This window comes from Amblyomma americanum, chromosome 1 (assembly GCF_052857255.1).
Source record: "Amblyomma americanum isolate KBUSLIRL-KWMA chromosome 1, ASM5285725v1, whole genome shotgun sequence".
Taxonomy (NCBI): domain Eukaryota; kingdom Metazoa; phylum Arthropoda; class Arachnida; order Ixodida; family Ixodidae; genus Amblyomma; species Amblyomma americanum.
In genome coordinates, this window is record NC_135497.1 from 521,358,533 (window position 1) to 521,377,320 (window position 18,788).

Below are 18,788 nucleotides of genomic sequence, written 5' to 3' on the forward strand. Positions count from 1 at the left end.
CTATTCAGCACCGATCTGATGATTCAGACAAAGGTCGTACAACTGGCCGAAGACGCCGCCACAAGCCAGGACATTCTGGCTGTCGTTTAGGCGAGGGGCCTAAAGCCTCTCAAACTGTTGGAAATAAAAGTTTTACAATCCATATGCAGCCAAAATTGTGTGTTGCGGACTATACACTGCGTGCGGACTGTATACCGGATATTACGGTAAGGCGATAAAAATGAAACGAGTTCCACTCCAGTAGTGCAAGAGTTGTCACCGGATTTCGCGTTACACTGCCGCGACCTGGATGCTATTTGACCACGAAAATCCTCGCAGTCGCCGACGGAAACAGATGGCACAGATCCTTGACAGTAACCTCGACTCGCAGACAACAATCAGTCGTAATTACACCAGCGGTAGCCCCATCGAGAAGGCTTCCCAAATATTCCGCCATGGGGGTACCAGCTGAGAAGCACTTACCATAACAGGGGCTCTACACACCGGGAATCAAATCACGAACGCCACAGCTCGCGGTCATAAAACCAAGCGGTAGTCGATGAAGTGGGAACCTATCCTGTAATGCAAACCTACTACGGAGACATACTTGAGCCCCTCAGAGACATCAGGAAGCGCTTTCCTACCTGCCATGCAAAACATGAAAGGATCACTTAAGCTCCGCCCTAAGGGTATAACGCGGTAGCGCAATCGGTTAATTACCATATATGCAAACGGTCGTTCTCTACTTTGCATCCAAAAATACCTGGACATTCAATACCTGGGCAATCAAGAGCTTGCGATTTTTCACTCACGACACCGAAAACACGAACATCGGCACTGGATTTTCGGGTGAACGGGGCCTTTACCGCTATCACGTTAAGAGCTGGTGATGCTGACGCTAAACTGCTATAGAGACAAAGAGCTGTTTACCCCAGACCTTCGCCGGAAATATCGCTCCCGCCTCCAACCATAGGGCTTTCAGATCACGAAAGCTCGCATGGCTTCCAAAGCACCTGCCCTCCGTTTCTGTGGACACCACGCTGAGGGATTCTGAATCATTAGCGCAGAATTCAACACGGACAATGTTCGTTGAGTATTAAGGGTTGAGGGCTCCTCACAGTGGCGAATCGCCAAAGCCTTTGACGACGATCCTTTCTGCGCTGCGTCCCAGGTTAGGGCTATGCCGCTCACAGAAGGACGAGATATGGGCCTTGTGGTTCGATCGCTACAGGTTCAGCAGCCCCGAGGAGCTCGACTATCGCTGAACAATGAATTGGTCAAGCAGCTTCAAATGCTACTTGATGTCCTGTCGGCGTCTTCTCAGCGTGTTTTAGTTGCCTCAAGTAGAAGAGTCTCTCAAGGAATGTGATTCGATCGTCCTAGTATTGACGAAGATCCCGTCACTGAAATTTTTGTTAAAAATCGTAAAAATATGAGACAAAAGATGGCTAGATAATACGCCAAAAAAACTCAGTCAAGTAACACTGAGAATAAGCTAAATGTATTCTCCGTAGCGATGTTCTAAAAACCGTCTCGTCTCGTATCAGTTTCGACAGCACAGAGAATTTGCCACATCATCAGACAGGAAGTATCCGAGACCAATAATAGCTCATCAAAACTTGTTTTTCTTAAGATCACCTTGCGTTCGCTCTAAAAGTGGTTCGATGAGAAGATTTTAACAGATTTTAGAGTTTCGTCAAAATGCCGAAAACGCCGGTCACACGGCTATTTACAGATGTGCGCACATTGCAATACAGTAAGGTTTAGCTGTTTTGCGTGACCATGCTTGTGACGCAGTCCGGGCCTACGACATACTAAAGTGCACAAGCACCTGGCTCAAAAACAAGGATCCATGACAAACAGACACTTTATTGTAAACCGAAAGAAAAAAAGCACTGCACACAAACTAGGCCTCTGCCTGGGTCTCCTCGAATTCCTCCTCGTCCTCAGGGGTGGCCTCCTGGTACTGTTGGTATTCTGACACCAGTTCGTTCAAGTTGGACTCGGCCTCGGTGAACTCAAACTCGTCCATGCCCTCTCCGGTGTACCAGTGCAGAAAGGCCTTGCGGCGGAACATAGCTGCAAAAAAATAATATATCAAGCAGGCGGGGTCACACTCCTAGAACTGTCCCCGAAAATGCGCTGTACCAGAAAATCGACAGCAATGGGTACCTACAATGAAAGCATGTGCTTTTAAGAAGCACTTTCAAATCAAACACGATGGTCACCTGTAAACTGCTCGGAGATCCGCTTGAAAAGCTCTTGAATGGCTGTGCTGTTCCCAATGAAAGTAGCAGACATCTTCAGACCTCGAGGCGGTATGTCACAGACAGCTGTCTTTACGTTGTTCGGGATCCATTCAACGAAGTAACTCGAGTCCTTGTTCTGGATGTTGAGCATCTGGTCATCGACTTCCCGCATGCTCATTCGGCCTCTGAAGACTGCAGCAACTGTCAGGTAACGACCGTGGCGGGGGTCGCAAGCAGCCATCATGTTTTTGGCATCGAACATCTGTTGCGTCAGCTCTGGCACAGTCAGAACCCGGTACTGCTGGCAGCCGCGAGACGTGAGTGGAGCAAAGCCAGTCATGAAGAAGTGGAGGCGAGGGAAGGGCACCATGTTAACGGCCAGCTTGCGAAGATCAGCATTCAGCTGCCCAGGAAATCTGTGAGGAATGGGACGGTGCTTGATTAGAAGCCCGCTTAATTCAAAAGGGGAGAGAGAATTTACAGAGGTATGTTGGGCGCTCTTGTTTGGGAGCAGTCAGAACAAGATTGTGGTAAGATTATAAAGCAGCTACAATAGTCAGTGGAGGCATCTTGTAGAATGTCGCGATTGTTGCCGCTGTTCGTTCAAAGCTTTTGAATATCGGGTCATCAAATTTTAAATTCAGTTCTCTTCACGCCAGTGCAGAGAACGAAGCCCAATGAAAGAACGAACTCATGGAAATTTCAGAAGTGACATAGTTTACACTTTGCCAGTCTGTTCTAGAGAACATTGAAACTGCATGCCTGTTATTTGCCTCAGCCAAATTACAACGGCGGAGAAACAAACCAGCTCCAGTAAGGTAACAAGATTTCTTCTGTTGCTGTTTCCATTCATTGGCAAAATCACAAAAAATAAAAATGGATTCTTCACATGGACACTGCTTCGTATCCAGCTTCAAAGGTTATACAAATTACTACATTAGGAGAACATCGATGGGTATTAACTTCACCGGTCTGCCGGTTGTCGTGGCACTTTAAAATTAAGTGATAGTTCTCCAGGCCCTAAAACACCATCCCCCAACAATGGCAACCAGTATTCCATACTGACTGCTCAGCACGCTAATGTGGTACTCTGCTCCCAACTTCCTCAGAAAGTGCCACTATTTATCGAAGAAAAACTTCCATACCAAAACGTGGGAATGTGTATTCCCTTTTCCCGAAGAGAAAACGGGGATAACTGATTCCACTGTACGTGAGGCTTTATATGGAGGTCCTGTACGCTAGGATTAAGGAGCTGAACGAGATAAATGTGCGCTTTATAAAGGAGAAACAGTTCAAAAAGCATTCTCCACTGACACACACCTAAATTATTTCCAAGAGATTTGAGATGTTTGCTTTTTCAACAGAGTAGTTTTTCATTATTTACAGCGCGAGGCCTTAATTTACCTTTTCGCCTCATGAGTTTCTGAGGTACAGTGGTGAAACACGGCCATTTTATTCCCAATGTGTGCAATCGCATGCCGTAGATTAGGCGCCGCTCCATTATTCCCGACGGCAGCCGCCTTCTCGTTATTGCTGCCGTTGCCAAATTCACTTTTTTTGAAGTGTTTTTCAAAGCTTCCTTGAGCAGCTGCTTGGCTGGCTATAGCAGGTGCGGTGTTTGTTAGTTTTTATGCGGACGGTGAGGGTGCTTTTATTTGCTTTCTTGCTCGTCATTGTATTTTCTTAAAATATTGCCACCACATGCACTTTATACATGGAGATTAGCTGTAGTGTATTACTCTAAATATTTTGTAAAAGACCTTGGCGACCGCAGTCTTTGCAGTGCTTGTTCCATAATGAACCGATCACTACCGTCGGAACTAACAATTCGGCGGATGGTGTCGACCTCTTTGGGCTCTTTATGAACATGCATGAGGCGCTTAAGTGACCCCTTGAATGAAGCTGCGAAATACTTACCTCAGGCATGTGGTCACACCAGACATCGTTGCAGAAACCAAGTGGTTAAGGTCTCCGTAGGTGGGAGTCGTGAGCTTAAGCGTCCGGAAGCAGATGTCGTAGAGTGCTTCGTTGTCGATGCAGTAGGTCTCGTCGGTGTTCTCCACAAGCTGATGCACTGACAAAGTAGCATTGTAGGGCTCGACGACAGTGTCCGAAACCTAGTGGTAGCCGCAGGAAGAGAATGAGAACTTTGTGCATAACGACTAATCAAAATTCAAGGAAGACGCCTTATAAAGCAAGACCAAAATGTCATGTTTGATTCGCTTCAAAGATGCTGAAGTTGGCTCCTGCAGATAATGTCACACACCTTTGGAGAGGGCACTACACTGTAGGTGTTCATGATGCGATCGGGGTACTCTTCACGGATCTTCGAGATGAGCAGTGTGCCCATGCCAGATCCAGTACCACCGCCCAGGGAGTGGGTCAGCTGGAATCCCTGCAGGCAGTCACAGGATTCCGCTTCCTTGCGCACAACGTCGAGCGCCGAGTCCACCAGTTCAGCACCCTCGGTGTAGTGGCCCTTGGCCCAATTGTTGCCAGCGCCACTCTGACCTGAAAGGGCGGGTTGTGAAAGGCGTATACTTGCACAAACTGTATCCTGAAGAAAATCAGTACTGGAATATGCAATAAAGGAAAGCCACTCAGAGACAGAGAACTCCTCGAGGCACTCCTTGTAAAAATAGAGGGTGATGGCTGCGTTGTGAGTAGACGCATGGCCTGGACAAGATTATCATTCGTCATCATTTGCAAAACGCGGCACCTACAGCCATAACCTTCATCGCCTTCTCGGTGTGGCGGAGATCTCGGAAGGTTATTTTGAAATAAGAGATGCTTTTCGGGATTTGATAAAAGAAATTAATGTTGTCGCACGAAGGGGTAGCATATCTGTAGGGGACCACGAGATTCCGATTCGCATCTGTCTAGGGTCAGATTTGAAATTTTTGCTGGTTGTTCAGGGTCTTCAGTCTGCAGCATCACACTATCTTTGTCCATTTTGTCGAGCAAACCCACAGACAAGGTGCTCAGTTCTGACAAGTAACAGGAGCTTTATTGAGCCTCCTTTAATACGCACTCTTGAGAACATGAAAGCTGATTGCTGCGCAGAGGCGAACGGGATGAAAAACGTGCCATTGTTTAACTTCGACTCTGATTTAATAATTCCTGATGTATTGCACATGAAGTTAAGTATAGTTAACCTCCTTGTATATGGATTGCTTTCAGAAGCAGAAGACAGAGATTACCGTGAAAAAGTCCGCAGCCCACGTTGCATGACCATACACGTTCAGGACATCGTTGAAGCCGTAAATAACTGTGGGATTAAATTTCACGTCTGGGAAACCAATGAAGGAAACAAGGGAAAAACATTCATGTCGGTATCGGGGGGGATTGTGAGCGCCTGCTAAAGGCTTTGCCTGAAAAACTGGCCGGGAAATTGCACCCTCATACAGAGAAAAAAACTTTGCTCCTTTGAAAGCTTAGGCGGAAAATTTTGTACCACCTGGAAAATGATGTTGAAGGTCGCAGCATAGAAAGAGAAACCTCACAATTCTTTTACACGTTCTTAGAATTAGGAGCCCAAGGTTGCAAAGCCAATGGTGGCGATAGAGTTAAGCCATACATTCATATTCTCGCGCACCACGCTTCCGCAAAGCAAGAAAGGTTCAAGTGCCAACGGTTAGAGGAAAAAAACGACGTGCTAATGCATCTACACCATGAGAAGTCTAACATGTGGAATGCACCCGCTGACGCTCTCAAGCTGGCGAAAAGGCTTGAAGTGAGCGAGAATATCAGACTAAGCCGTGCATATAAAAAGCGGGACCAAGAGTATTGGTTTGAGGGACTTATTCAAGAGACACGGGCGAAGAGGCTACGCTGTGCAGATGAAAAAGTGAGCGAAGGAAACTGTCTACAAAATGTGGACGACATGGATGAAGGAGAATTGCGCACGGAGCTTCGGGCTATGGGAATGTCGACGAAAGTCAAATCAATAGAAAAACTTCGCAACCTTGCAAGGAAAGAAAGAAAAGCAATGATTGTAGCCATAGGAGGAGATAACAGTTATGTGGTGAGATGTGCCTTTTAGTTTTGCGTGTTTCCTCCTATATTTATAGTGCTGTGTTGTACCTCTAGTTTAGAAAGTGCATCACTGCTTGAAGATGAAGAGTACTGTTCCTGATGCCTTATGTGACCTGCTTCTAAAGGAGTGTTCGGTGTGTACTAAAAATAGCGTATTTGTATTATGTGACTGTTGACCTGCCATATATGCCCTGAGCAATTTTTTGGTGTAATGTAAATGTGATATGTGTGTTTTGTAAGTATTGCAGTTGTCACTTTTAAAATGATATGTTGGCTTGTCTTTTGCGTAAGAAAATTCTTTTATGTAAACAAACCATGGATAACCGATTTTTAACGCAATCAGTACAGCTAGAAAAAGTACTTGGGGGGGGGGTGCTTTGAAAATGAACATGCACACACGCCTTTAAGTTCTGGGGGGCAGTAGGAAAAAATTTTGCAGCGAATTTAAGAAAACTGATTGGTCGTATCGGGCATAGATCATATGATACTGGCATCAAGTGCACAATGCGCACAAACAGGCTCGAGTAAAGTGACGACAGCAGTACTACGCCCATTCAATGCCATCATTTATGTTCATTTGTATGTCCTTCTTTGCTGACTCATTTTGTTTGGCAACCGATTAAAAGTTTGCCTTGTTCTTTATTCTTTTCGCAAAGTATTGCTTCTTTTGTATGCCATGTTACTGTGAAGTGTGTTTAGTTATATTCATATTCATTACGTTCGGAGTGCATCGTTCTGGTTGTACATGTAACATGAACACAAGGTAATGACGCTTTGTGATTTTGACTGTTCACATTTTGTTTCCAAATGTTGTATAAAAAGTGTATAATAAAATATTTTATGTCGGCAATATAGCCCCTGTCCTTGCCTTTTTGCGGGGAAGTTATAAGCCCTTCCGCACCAGCTATCAGATATTGTGACAAGTGCAAGTTTATTGACAGCGACGCCGTGAAAATAGACCTATTACATTTGCTCGATTTCCTCCCCGAAGGTGCATAGGAGAAAAGAAATATAACCTCCAGTGCTTCGAATATTACTGTAAACGTAACAGATCACTTCCCATGAGTGTTATCGTTACGAAGGCTTCCCCTTCATTCATGGTAATTTGCTGACATTGTGCTTTCCCCTACGTGCTATAGACATCCCCGCCTGCTATAATGACATCCCCGCCTATTTGATATTCTCATTAACTTTGTAATATAGAATGCAAATATTTTAGAGTCTGGTTATTTTTGTTGCGCTGTACCTCTCTATTACAATTGTATTTGGTTTGGTTTACCAAACGCTGCTGCTTCCAAAGTAAGCGATAGTATTGTTCAGTGCAGTATAATTAGTTTTTCACCTCACCACGGAAATCAAAGCTGCTGCAGGCAGAGTAACCTGGGAACTGGGAAAAGCTACAATGAAATTATACAAATTAGTTCCATTACAGGCTATGAGGGACAGCGCACTGGAGCGCTTCGAACTAATTCGACCCCCCGGGGGTAAACAGCCGCAGCGTTGTTGCATTTCGCGTACGCTGAAATGTGGGCATAGCGGCTGGGTCCTGAGCCGGCCTTACATCACCCGGCACCCTGTGCAAGACTTTGCCACCCCCCAACCGCCCACCCCTCTCCCTCTCTTTGAATGTATTTGTGGGGGTGTTTCTCTTGATTTTTATTGGCCGTCCTAACGGGGGGCACTTCTAGTTTTCATTCTTTTAACAGTCTCAGTGTAGTATTTGTACTGGCGTGGGCAGGACACTTAGTTGTTTTTTATTTTTCTTCCCCCCTCTAATTTATACCCCTTGACATCCTGTGATCTTGCTGTTGGCGGTCAATTTTTTAGACGTTTTCATAGCATTTTGAAGAAGATGAATCTTAAAAGCATGCTGCTTGCGATAACGCAACTCATCTATTATACTGGTGAAAAAGAAAACTTTATTGCTTAAAATGATTACAGCCCAGCCTCAAAGGACAGATGGAAACGTTCTTCAAAGGAGGCTGTCAAGACAGTTGCTTCAGACGATTGATATGACATCGCGACTAACCCTGTTAATCCGTGGTAAACCCTCTTGCACCTGGCGGCCCCTTGCGATGTCACTCTGGGAGGTGCGGGAGAATTAAATGCGATATCATGACAATCGGCCGACGAAGCAGCGTAGCAGCGACTGCCAGCGTCGCAAATTGCGACAGCCACCATATTTACCATTTATATATACCGTTATGAAATGCTTCCTTAATGACGTCCATGTAAAAGTGCTTTTTCGTAGCCCAGAAGTGGACACAATTAAATTCACCAATTTGTTTGCAAAAATGGAAAAAAGTTGGCGGTATCTCGCGGTATCTTTAAAAGCGAAGTTTCGCACCTCAAAAGCGAAGCCTCACTTTTTCAGTTGTGTTACACAGGATGGATCCCGGCAATACATCATGCATGCATATTACAGAAGTCAGAATGAAAGAACAGCAAAAAAAGTCGCCAATAGCTGCAGCAATAAAAGTATGAATAGTGATCATGCGTGAAATTTTTCATTCATACATTCATACTAATATATTTTCTATAGAAACGAGCACATTTATTAAAATTAGTTGACCAAAACAAAAGGTTCTGAACCAAGGTTAGAACTCTAAGTGCAAACTCGAGTCACCATATTCAGACAACGCTAGAGTCACAAATTTGAAAGCATTACAGGTGAACGTGACAGTAACAACCTGAACGTCTATCTAGACGCTATTTGCTTCTAGACTCCAAATTTTGTGTTCTGCCCGAAAACAGCTGAACAGCTTCAGAATGTATCTGAGTAAAGCTATATCAAATTTTCTTAAATAAGTATTAAATGAATAAACTTTAACATTTATATCCGCGAATACTTTTTGATGTCGGCCGTTTGAATGCCGCTACGCTCCTTAAAAGCAACAAGAATAGCTAAAATTGAGGCGAGCTAGCCCTCATACCCTAATATATCATGATCACAGGCCCCAATAAACTTTTTAGATAATAGCAAAGGGCTGACAATTTGCAAAGTTGCTTCACGACAAGCATATATGAACAGCCGCGAATATTTTATGTAGCTGCGTTAATGCATGGTCATCGTAACAACTTTCTTTATTTAAAGCTCCGGTCGAGACACTGGGTTCGAGCTCTGACATGTGTTCTTGTCTGCAAGGCAAAAGTCACCCGATAAAAAGGTAAGCGTCGAATTGCACGTAACTTCAGCAGTCCGAACCACTTCTGCAGCGTAGCTCGGTGCCGGGCGCCATCTTTCATATTTTAGGCAATATCACGTTTCAATTAAAAGGCCTCAGGAAGCTTCTTGATCAAAGCTATGCCAGATCGTTTCACACCATTTTAAACACCATATATTTTGGTACCTAAAACCGGGAAGCATTTTTGATATCTATCTGTGTTACGGTGCTATACAGTTTCAAAGTCTGGAAAAATGCCAAAACATTGGCCCCCTCCCGTAGGCAGCATCGTATAATATTCAAACGCGCTGGGAAGCTCGTGTATTAATAGCACAGGACAGAAACTTCGGCACATTCCTCAGCTAAGTGTATATTATACAAATCCCCGAAGCATTTTTGTAGGTGATTTTGTTCACGTTTTACGATTTTTTTTGTACCCCTTCCCATTCAGTTACGCTCCCTGTTGCCGCCACTGCCGGTAGATGGCACAAGTAGTAGATGTCCCAGAAAGCTGGGCATGAAAGAAAGCCATGCCCTGGGCGGAAAAAACAATACTTATGCTGCGTGGTGCAGGTAGCGAGAAGAGAGATAAACAACGCTCAACACAGTTGAAGTTAACAGCTTGCGGAAGTTCCCGATAATGCGACGGGTGAAAGAAGTTGAAAATATATGTTCACGTCTGCAAACAATTCAACAAGTCATGGCTCGCATTGTACTCGGCTACAGAACACAATCTCTCCAGCGAGTCCCTACGTAAAACGGGTGACAAATGACATGAACACAGGGGAGGGAGAACCGCCAGCTGTGCTCATTTCCTGTGTAATATCTGTCTGTAATATTTTGTTTTATGCCGGATTGTCCCCGCAGACGGCCGCCTCCCTTTTTTGTGTAATGCGCCACCTATGCGTTTTGCTGAGTGATGTGATGTTGTGTCAAAGGCGGATGGAATTTTTTTGTAGCGAGAGCTACGCTAGGCTATAGCCAGCGGCCCATTTCGGGTAAGCGTGTCTAGTCACTGCTGCGCATGAGCCACTAGTTGCACCGAGCCGTAGGTGTTCCGCCGCTGCGTCGCGCCACACCTTTCCTTAAAATCGATTTTCAAGTTTTCTTTTTTTTTGTTTCCATCCCGCCTTTATCCATTCGATCTAGTGTCCACCGAGACATATGAGACAGTTCCTGCTCCATTTCCTTTCGTCAAAACAAAAAAAAATGAGCCGCCGGCGCTCATTTGGTGCATTGGTGTTGACAACGTAGAGCCCGCTCATTTTTACGAAATTGAAAGGCGCACACCTGGCTACCTGGGTCAGTGGACACCTCACTTTCGCTTTCGTGTAACGTGGCGTTGGCATGCAACTGCAAAAAATTAATGTGGATTAGCTCAGTTAATCTAGGGAATACAAAGCGAAAGGTGTCGGCGTTCACTGTGTTATTGGCGTTGACAATGTTCTAGACGACGATGGAGTTGTACAAAGGAAGGGCGCATAACTGGCTGCCTGAATATGCGGACGCCTCATTCGTGATTTGATGCACGTGGCAGTGGTGGGAGAAAGATGTGGCCTGAATGCAATAGCGCTGACAGCGTTGTGGCTGACATGCGGCACTGCAGCAAAAGCTAGGCCGCTGCGTTCGTTTGCTGATCAAGATCTCGCGATCAACCATTAACTGCGTGCCACCTCCCAGGGTGGCAGGGAGGGCGCGCTGCCTATCCAGTGTGGGGAACGCAATCAAAGCAGTCTTTTGCAGTTGGAAACCAGCGCCACGTGCATGAAAGCGAGATTTAGGTCTCCACTGACCCCCGGAGCCGGTTGTGCGCCGCGGTGGCTCAGTGGTTAGGGCGCTCGGCTACTGATCCGGAGTTCCCGGGTTCGAACCCGACCGCGGCGGCTGCATTTTTATGGTGGAAAAACGCTAAGGCGCCCGCATCTTGTGCCATGTCAGTGCACGTGAAAGATCCCCAAGTGGTCGAAATTATTCCGGAGCCCTCCACTACGGCACCTCTTCTTTCACTCCCTCGTTTATCCCTTCCCTTACGACTCGGTTCAGGTGTCCAACGATATACGGGACAGATACTGCGCAATTTCCTTTCCCCAAAAACCAATTATTACATTAATTATTACGTCTATCCTTTCGTGAAAATGAGCGGCCTTTTCAAAGTTGTCAACGCCAATGAACTATGAACACCGTCGGCTGACTAGTTTTGTTTGGTATTTGGGGAAAGGAAATGACACAGTAACCGTCTCACATATATGGGTGGACACCCGAACCGCGCCGTAAAGGAAGCGATAAAGGAGGGAGGGAAAGAAAAAAGAGAAAACTGAAAATTGAAAGTTGGATTTTGAGGAAAGGCGTGGCGCTGCGCAGCGGCGGACACCTGTGGCTCGATGCTACTAGTGGCTCATTCTCAGTAGTGACTAGGGAACGAGAAAGAAATATGCGCGGTGAGCCGCACGTTGTGACGTTATGTGCTTCCTCGGAGCACCGCCACGGCGAAATCCCAAGTTTGCGGCCAGTAAAGCCTTCACTTTAAAACCCCATTTGATTGCCTTCCGCACTTTTGATATGCAGCGCGTTCACCCTGCCTCTGTGGCAGGTTGCAGTTGATGATCGCGAGAGGTTGATCACCCAATGAACGCTGCGGCCTATTACTGCAGTGCCGCGTGTCTACCACTAAGTTATCAGTGCTAATATATGCAGAAACCCGCCGCGATGACTCAGGGGTTAGGGCGCTCAGCTACTGCTCCGGAGTTCCCGGGTTCGAACCCAACCGTGGCGGCTGCGTTTTTACTGAGGCAAAACGCTAAGGCGCCCGTAGGTTGTGCGATTTCAGTGCACGTTAAAGATCTCCAGGTGGTCGACATTATTCCGGAGCCATCCACTACGGCACCTCTTTCTTCCTTCTTCACTTCCACCCTTATCCCTTCCCTTACAGCGCGGTTCAGGTGTCCAACGATATATGAGACAGATACTGCGCCGTTTCCTTTCCCCAAAAGCCAATTATTATTAATGTATGGAGCCCACACGTCTTCACCATCGTCACGTACCTAGAAGAGCGAGTGAAGCGTCCACTGACCCGGGGAGCCAGTTTACGCACTTCCTTAAGCGTCTAGAACGGTGTCCACGTCAATGAACACATTGAACGCTGACAGCTTTTGCCTTGTATATCCTCTATTCCAATTCATTTTATTTTCGAAATGGCCCATGTAATCCCTCTCTCGTAATAAGCTCTTTTCACGGCGCACTACATTCTTGATGAACCACCAAGCTTGCGTCTCAATCTTGGCGGCCTAGGTTTCGCAAGGAACTGATGAGAATGTCCATAGATCAAACTCGAAGTATTTGATTGCGTGGCTGTATTAAACTGACTGCCACTCGAACTGGATTATACTGAGCGAGGATTCGCTGTGCGTACAGAGATGTGGGTACAAATTTAGCCAGTTGTGCGCTTTAAAGATTAGTCTATACTGTGCGATCTTGTGGGTGTGTTTATGTACTAGGTTTTAAGCCGAGAAGCCCCTTACCGAACACAAAGTTATCCGGCCGGAAGAGTGGTCCATACGGTCCCGAGCGGACGGCGTCCACGGCTCCCGGCTCCAAGTCAACCAGGATGGCCCGAGGCACGTATTTACCTCCTCAAACAAAAAACAAATATCACTTAGCGGCAACAAAGATACCGTGCAGTTATTACAAGTACCTGCGTCACAACAAAGCCAGTTAAAGAAATGAAAATAGAGCGCGCCAACTGTAGGTGTCATAGCAAATAAAAGCGGCACTACTAGGTCCTTGCGCCACCTCCCGGCCTTCAAACAGGAGATCCAGTTATATTTAATAATAAAATATTTAAATATCTTTCAGCAGAAAAACAGAAGGTGAAATGTTGATAGATAAATTGAGGTGGATCAAAATGATGTCACTAAATTAACGTCCTGTTGCGACTCCTGTTTCGCTTCTGTTTCGTATTACTAAACTTACGGTGTCCTATATGGGATTAACATTCCGAATACTGTACATGGGCTGTCATCAACGCAGTAGTGCCGGCCTCTGGATAAATTTGCACCACCTCGGGTTACTTTACGCGCAATAAGATCGCAGAACACACGGCTCTTTATGATCTCGCCTCCATAGAAATGCGTCCGCCGAATCATGGATGTCATGATCGAGCCCCTTCCAAATGAAGCACAGCGGCGGTATTAGCAAACATAGAGTTAAAAACTCCTTACAAACTCACTGCAGCAAGAGGAAACGTAGTAGAGGGGAGACGTACTATGTCCTCGTCAAACCTGACGAGGGAATTCAGAACCCGGGTTCGAACCTGACCGCGGCGGCTGCGTTTTTATGGAGGAAAAACGCTAAGGTGCCCGTGTGCTTTTCGATGTCAGCGCACGTTAAAGATCCCCAGGTGGTCGAAATTATTCTGGAGCCCTCCACTACGGCACCTCTCTCTTCCTTTCTTCTTTCACTCCCACTTTTATCCCTTCCCTTGCGGCGCGGTTCAAGTGTCCGCCGATATATGAGACCGACACTGCGCCATTTCCTTCCCCCAAAACCAATTATTATTATTATTAAAAACTCAATCGCGTTGTGAACATTCATTGCCTATGAGAAAAAAGCCTTTGGCCAAGAACCTTCAAGCTAATCCCTGCGGGACTTGTGGCAATGCAACCTGAAAACCTGCTATGGCCTAACATAACATGCCGCAAACAGAAGAGGTCACTAGACATTGCACTTTGACCTAACTAGATTTGCGCGATCGGTTGTAGAATTTAAAGCCTGAAGAGCAAGGGCCTGCCGTTGAAGAAGCTCTATTGACAGGCCAGATATCAGCTTAACAGCACAAACAACGCTATTAAGGCAGGACCGAGAATAAGGGACAACCATACACACAGCGTTCGGTTTTGTCTTTCGCTTGCTGTTTCTGTTGAAGTCATGTGCCAAACGGCCCGGCAAATTTCCGTAATGCTTAGCAGTGCGAAACAGCCGCAAGGCAACATCAACTCGACGGGGAAGCTTCAGAGTGAAATTATCAACCGAAATACAGCCAGACGCGTACCGGAGGCCTCATTGTAGTAGACATTGATGCGCTCCAACTGGAGGTCCGAATCGCCATGGTACGCCCCGCTTGGATCGATGCCATGCTCATCGGAAATCACCTCCCAAAACTGCAGACGGGAAAAGATTTCAGTAATCAGAGTGGCGTCACATCGCGCAGTGGCGGCAGTCAAAGCATATTTAGAGGCTGTAATTCACAGCGAAAGCAACATAACTGCTACAGTTCCACTTGTCAACTGGTTTTTGTAGTCAACTCGTCAACTGCCATCGATTCTCACCCGCCATGTGTCTTGCTGATGGCGGAAACCCGGCAGGGCCTAAGATCACTTGAGGCCTTTGAATTGCATCATACGCGAAAACTAGGTCGTGCGAAAAAAAATTCCGGCAAAGAATCCTCGCCGATCGCTTTGCGGCAGTCATTTGCCATAAAACTGTTCCATGTCACCTCTCCGCCAAGACCGATTGTCTCGAATTTTTTTACAACCGGGAATAAAGTCTGAGCTATATGCCATAAAACAACAACAATATCTCAACGCTCTCAAAGCGCGAGCAGTAATTAAAAGGTCAGAGCGAAAGGAGTGGTCAAGAACAAGAGATTCGATGAGCATTAGCTAGGGCTCAACATTGTCCAACGCAAAAAGGCCACAACTTAGAACGAAAGCAGTACGTCTGGTAAAAGCCGCGACTGCTTCACAGGCAATTGCTTTCGCCCGTATCCTGAAACGAGATTCTAGTACGTGGCGTTTAGGACGCAACATAATCACCAACGTAAAACGCGCCGGGACCGGCACTGGGACCGAATGGCAACCGCGATCCCCTGAGCCGTGAAATAACCCACGAGGTGGTAGAGGTGGCTTACCTTCGCCCCAATCTGGTTGCCACACTGGCCTGTCTGGATGTGGACTATCTCGCGCATGTTCGATGCCACTCCGAGACTAAGCTGTCAAGATGCCGACTGCCTGCCTGGGTCAAGGGCCCACGTATTTGTAGCCTTGCGCAGCATCAACGCTCACTTCTTCCTCAACTCTGTTCCTATGTGTACGCGTGTCGACTCAATAGCGCATAAAGTAGTGCCGCAGCCTGTTCCTGCCATGGTAAATGCGTTTCAGAGGTTATATATAAGGCCTTCAGTTCACGTACACGGTGCCGTGTAAAGGATATGCGCCGTACAACGCGAACTATTTTTCGTTTCGCAAAGCTTCCGGCACAACGGGGTTCTCTCAACAGGCTGCAGGGGCAAACTCGGCCTCTTCTACTTTCTTTTCTCGGTGCTCGAAATTGGTTTCGCTCGAAAGAACTAACGTGCATTCTGCAGCATATTTTTTTAACTTTTCTAACCTTTCGATTTGTGCGCGTGCGGTCAGTTCTAAATTTTAATGTTACCGACCGATTGGAAAACTTTATTTTATCATCATCATCAGCAGCAGCAGCCTGACTGTAGCCCCAAGAGGTTAGAGACCTGAGTCCAGGGCCTCATTATCTGTTCCAATCGGGGTTGCCTGGTCGATCAGTCTGCGCTGGTCATCCTGGATTGTGCTCTCGAAACAGTGGCTTTCCATTGGGAGGAAGGGGTTGGGTGTGGGTATGGGAGGTTGGGTTGGGGGTTTGGGTGGGTCACTATTATCATCGTCGTCATCAGCCCGACTACGCTCACTGCAGGAGAAAGGCTTCTCCCATGGCTCTCCAATTATTCCTGTCCTTTGCCAGCTGCGCCCACCTTATGCCTGCAAACCTCTTAATCTCATCCGCCCACCTAACCTTCTGCCAAACGTTGCCAGGTTCAGATTGGGTGGCTATGTGCCAATATATGCCTGGTGAACAGCAAGCTATTAACACAGACAATTTGCGCAGAAATTGTTCATCCGGGCAGTGATTTTACTAGGTACATGATCGATACTTTTGATGGATCATGGAATTCTTTAGTAAATGTGGATTCACAATACGGGCCTCTTGCCGTTCCTTGGTCCGGGTTGCGTTCTGCTTTCGGTGCGTTAGGTATGCACACTGCCCGCGGACAATTGTCTGATGTTGGTGAACGTAGCACGGCGACAGGCCGTGCGTATGCCTAATCCACTTACAGCCGCTTGCTCCGACCTCCAGCATCACAGGTGCTGATAACAGGGTTAGACACGCGCATCACATTTCACTGTGCGACGTTCACCAACATGGCAGCCAAGGATCCGGGGTCCGCCGTCAGAAAAAAGGATATCGGAATTTCTGCTGGAACCCCTGGTGCGCAGATAACCGGGGCCAATGTACCCTGTCCAATCCCCCACCGTGGGTACGTACCATTCAACCAGAGGCCAAAATCATCATCATTATCATCATCAACAACAACCGGGGCCAGGCCAGATACGAGCCAGGCGCGAACTTTACGAACTGAAAGTAGAACGTCACGCAAAGCCTGTTTCGCGACACAAAAATTGGTCTCAAGATTTTATTTTTTTAATTGTCGAGTTTAACGTCTCGAACCGACACATAGGGTATGAGGAACACCGTAGTGGAGGGCTGCAGAATAATTTAGCCAAAATGGGGATCTTTAACATGCGCCACTTGTGGCCGCAGCGCACAGGTATTTTTGTATTACGCCTCCATCGAAATATGGCCGCCGCGGCAGGAATCGAACTGGCGACCTTGGTATCAGCCGACGACCGCCAAAGGCACTGCGGCGTCTCCTATATGGGGTTCATTGTGTAAACAGACCTTAACATAACGTCAGAGGAGTAAAATTGGAGCCTTCCTCAATATCCATGAATATCCGCATACCTAGTGTACAAAATTAAGCGAAAAATGGTTGCATTTGCGCCTTCCGCGTGCTGTGCATCAAAACAGGTTTTAAAATAACTTCCTGTGAATTAAACATCAGGCCCCAACAGCAATACAGACAATCCCTTACCAGCATTTGTAACGGTGGCAAGCTGAGTGCGATTTGGTATGGGCCTCCTTACGCTTGAAATTGTTCATTAACTGGATTAAATATGCTGAGGATTTTTTTGTGAGAACATGACTGTGACCCCTATCTCGCGAAATTCAGTACATACAATTTTAACAGCTTTTCAGAGTATGTTGCACAGCTTGCGCGTTGCTTCCCGCGTTAAGGCTTCCAAGATGCCCGCAGCATCGAGCAGGCTTTTCCATTACGCTCGTCCAACCAGGATCAGTTGTAACGATACTCACACATTGTAAAAACGAAGTGAGTACACAAAAAGAAACGCGACTACAGTGAGGAGAGCAATGGATCTGTCGTAATGTCTTCCCTTCTGCCGTAACATGGGCTTACGTTTTGCGCTGGTATATTTACAAATGCGACACCTACCCCAAACCCGATCTGCGCTGAATAATAATAATAATTGGTTTTTTGGGGGAAAGGAAATGGCGCAGTATCTGTCTCATATATCGTTGGACAGCTGAACCGCGCCGTAAGGGAAGGAATAAAGGAGGGAGTGAAAGAAGAAATGAATAGGTGGCGTAGTGGAGGGCTCCGGAATAATTTCGACCACCTGGGGTTCTTTAACGTGCACTGACATCGCACAGCACACGGGCGCCTTAGCGTTTTTCCTCCATGAAAACTTAGCCGCCGCGGTCGGGTTCGAACCCGGGAACTCCGGATCAGTAGTCGAGCGCCCTAACCACTGAGCCACCGCGGCGGGCATCTGCACTGAAGGAGTAGGTGATTTGTGGTCAACCGTCTTTGGTTGTCGTTGGTCTCGCAAGGTTAATGACACTCCCATAAAGAGAGATCAGCTCAGAATCTGGCGAAGGCAAAAAGAAGTGCGTAAAAAGTGTGTCTTATATTATTTAAAGGAAATTTGAGTTTTTAGAGATGAACACATCGCGGAACGTCGCAAACCTCGTCTTCCTCATCTTCGGGTGAATCATGAGGTTGCCGTTAAAAAATATAAACACTGATCGAACTGTTTGTTTATGCGGTTGAATGTAAGTAAATAAATGTTATTTGACTCATTCATTCGTTGTGCTTACCTAAATGAAGCTTTAGAATTTGAACACGCTCGGAGTGCCTTGTGCTTATCAGTAAATGGAACGAGGAAAACGCTACGGACGAGGATGATGAGCGCAGTGTAGGTCGTAATTTCTAATCTGTAGCATATTTCCTTCCCATGTGATGCCTAGCATTTCCTCTGTATACTGAGAAAGAATTTGATATATATATATATATATATATATATATATATATATATATATATATATATATATATATATATATATATATATATATATAGCAAGCGGCTCTTTTAGGGGGAGGGGCAGAAATTCTGTAACATATTCCATTGTTTCTGGTACAGTCTGCGAGTTA

The 18,788-nt window shown here is 46.3% G+C and overlaps 1 protein-coding gene across 2 annotated transcripts; it reads right to left on the minus strand.

Annotated features, from left to right (window-relative positions):
* Positions 1 to 1,828: 1,828 nt before the first annotated feature.
* On the minus strand, positions 1,829 to 15,587 carry LOC144107178 (tubulin beta-4 chain-like). Of its 2 annotated transcripts, none has more exons than XM_077640183.1 (7): positions 15,333 to 15,587; positions 14,475 to 14,583; positions 12,946 to 13,056; positions 4,495 to 4,739; positions 4,146 to 4,345; positions 2,208 to 2,644; positions 1,829 to 2,058 (listed from the first exon to the last, which is right to left on the minus strand). In XM_077640183.1, exons 1-7 carry the CDS (start codon positions 15,387 to 15,389, stop codon positions 1,886 to 1,888), a joined length of 1,332 nt encoding a protein of 443 aa, XP_077496309.1. In that variant the 5' UTR covers positions 15,390 to 15,587; the 3' UTR covers positions 1,829 to 1,885. The 2 variants fall into 2 exon arrangements, with proteins under 2 accessions (XP_077496309.1, XP_077496318.1); XM_077640192.1 differs by having other exon boundaries at positions 12,946 to 13,053; positions 15,333 to 15,586.
* Between the last annotated feature and the right edge of the window lie 3,201 nt (positions 15,588 to 18,788).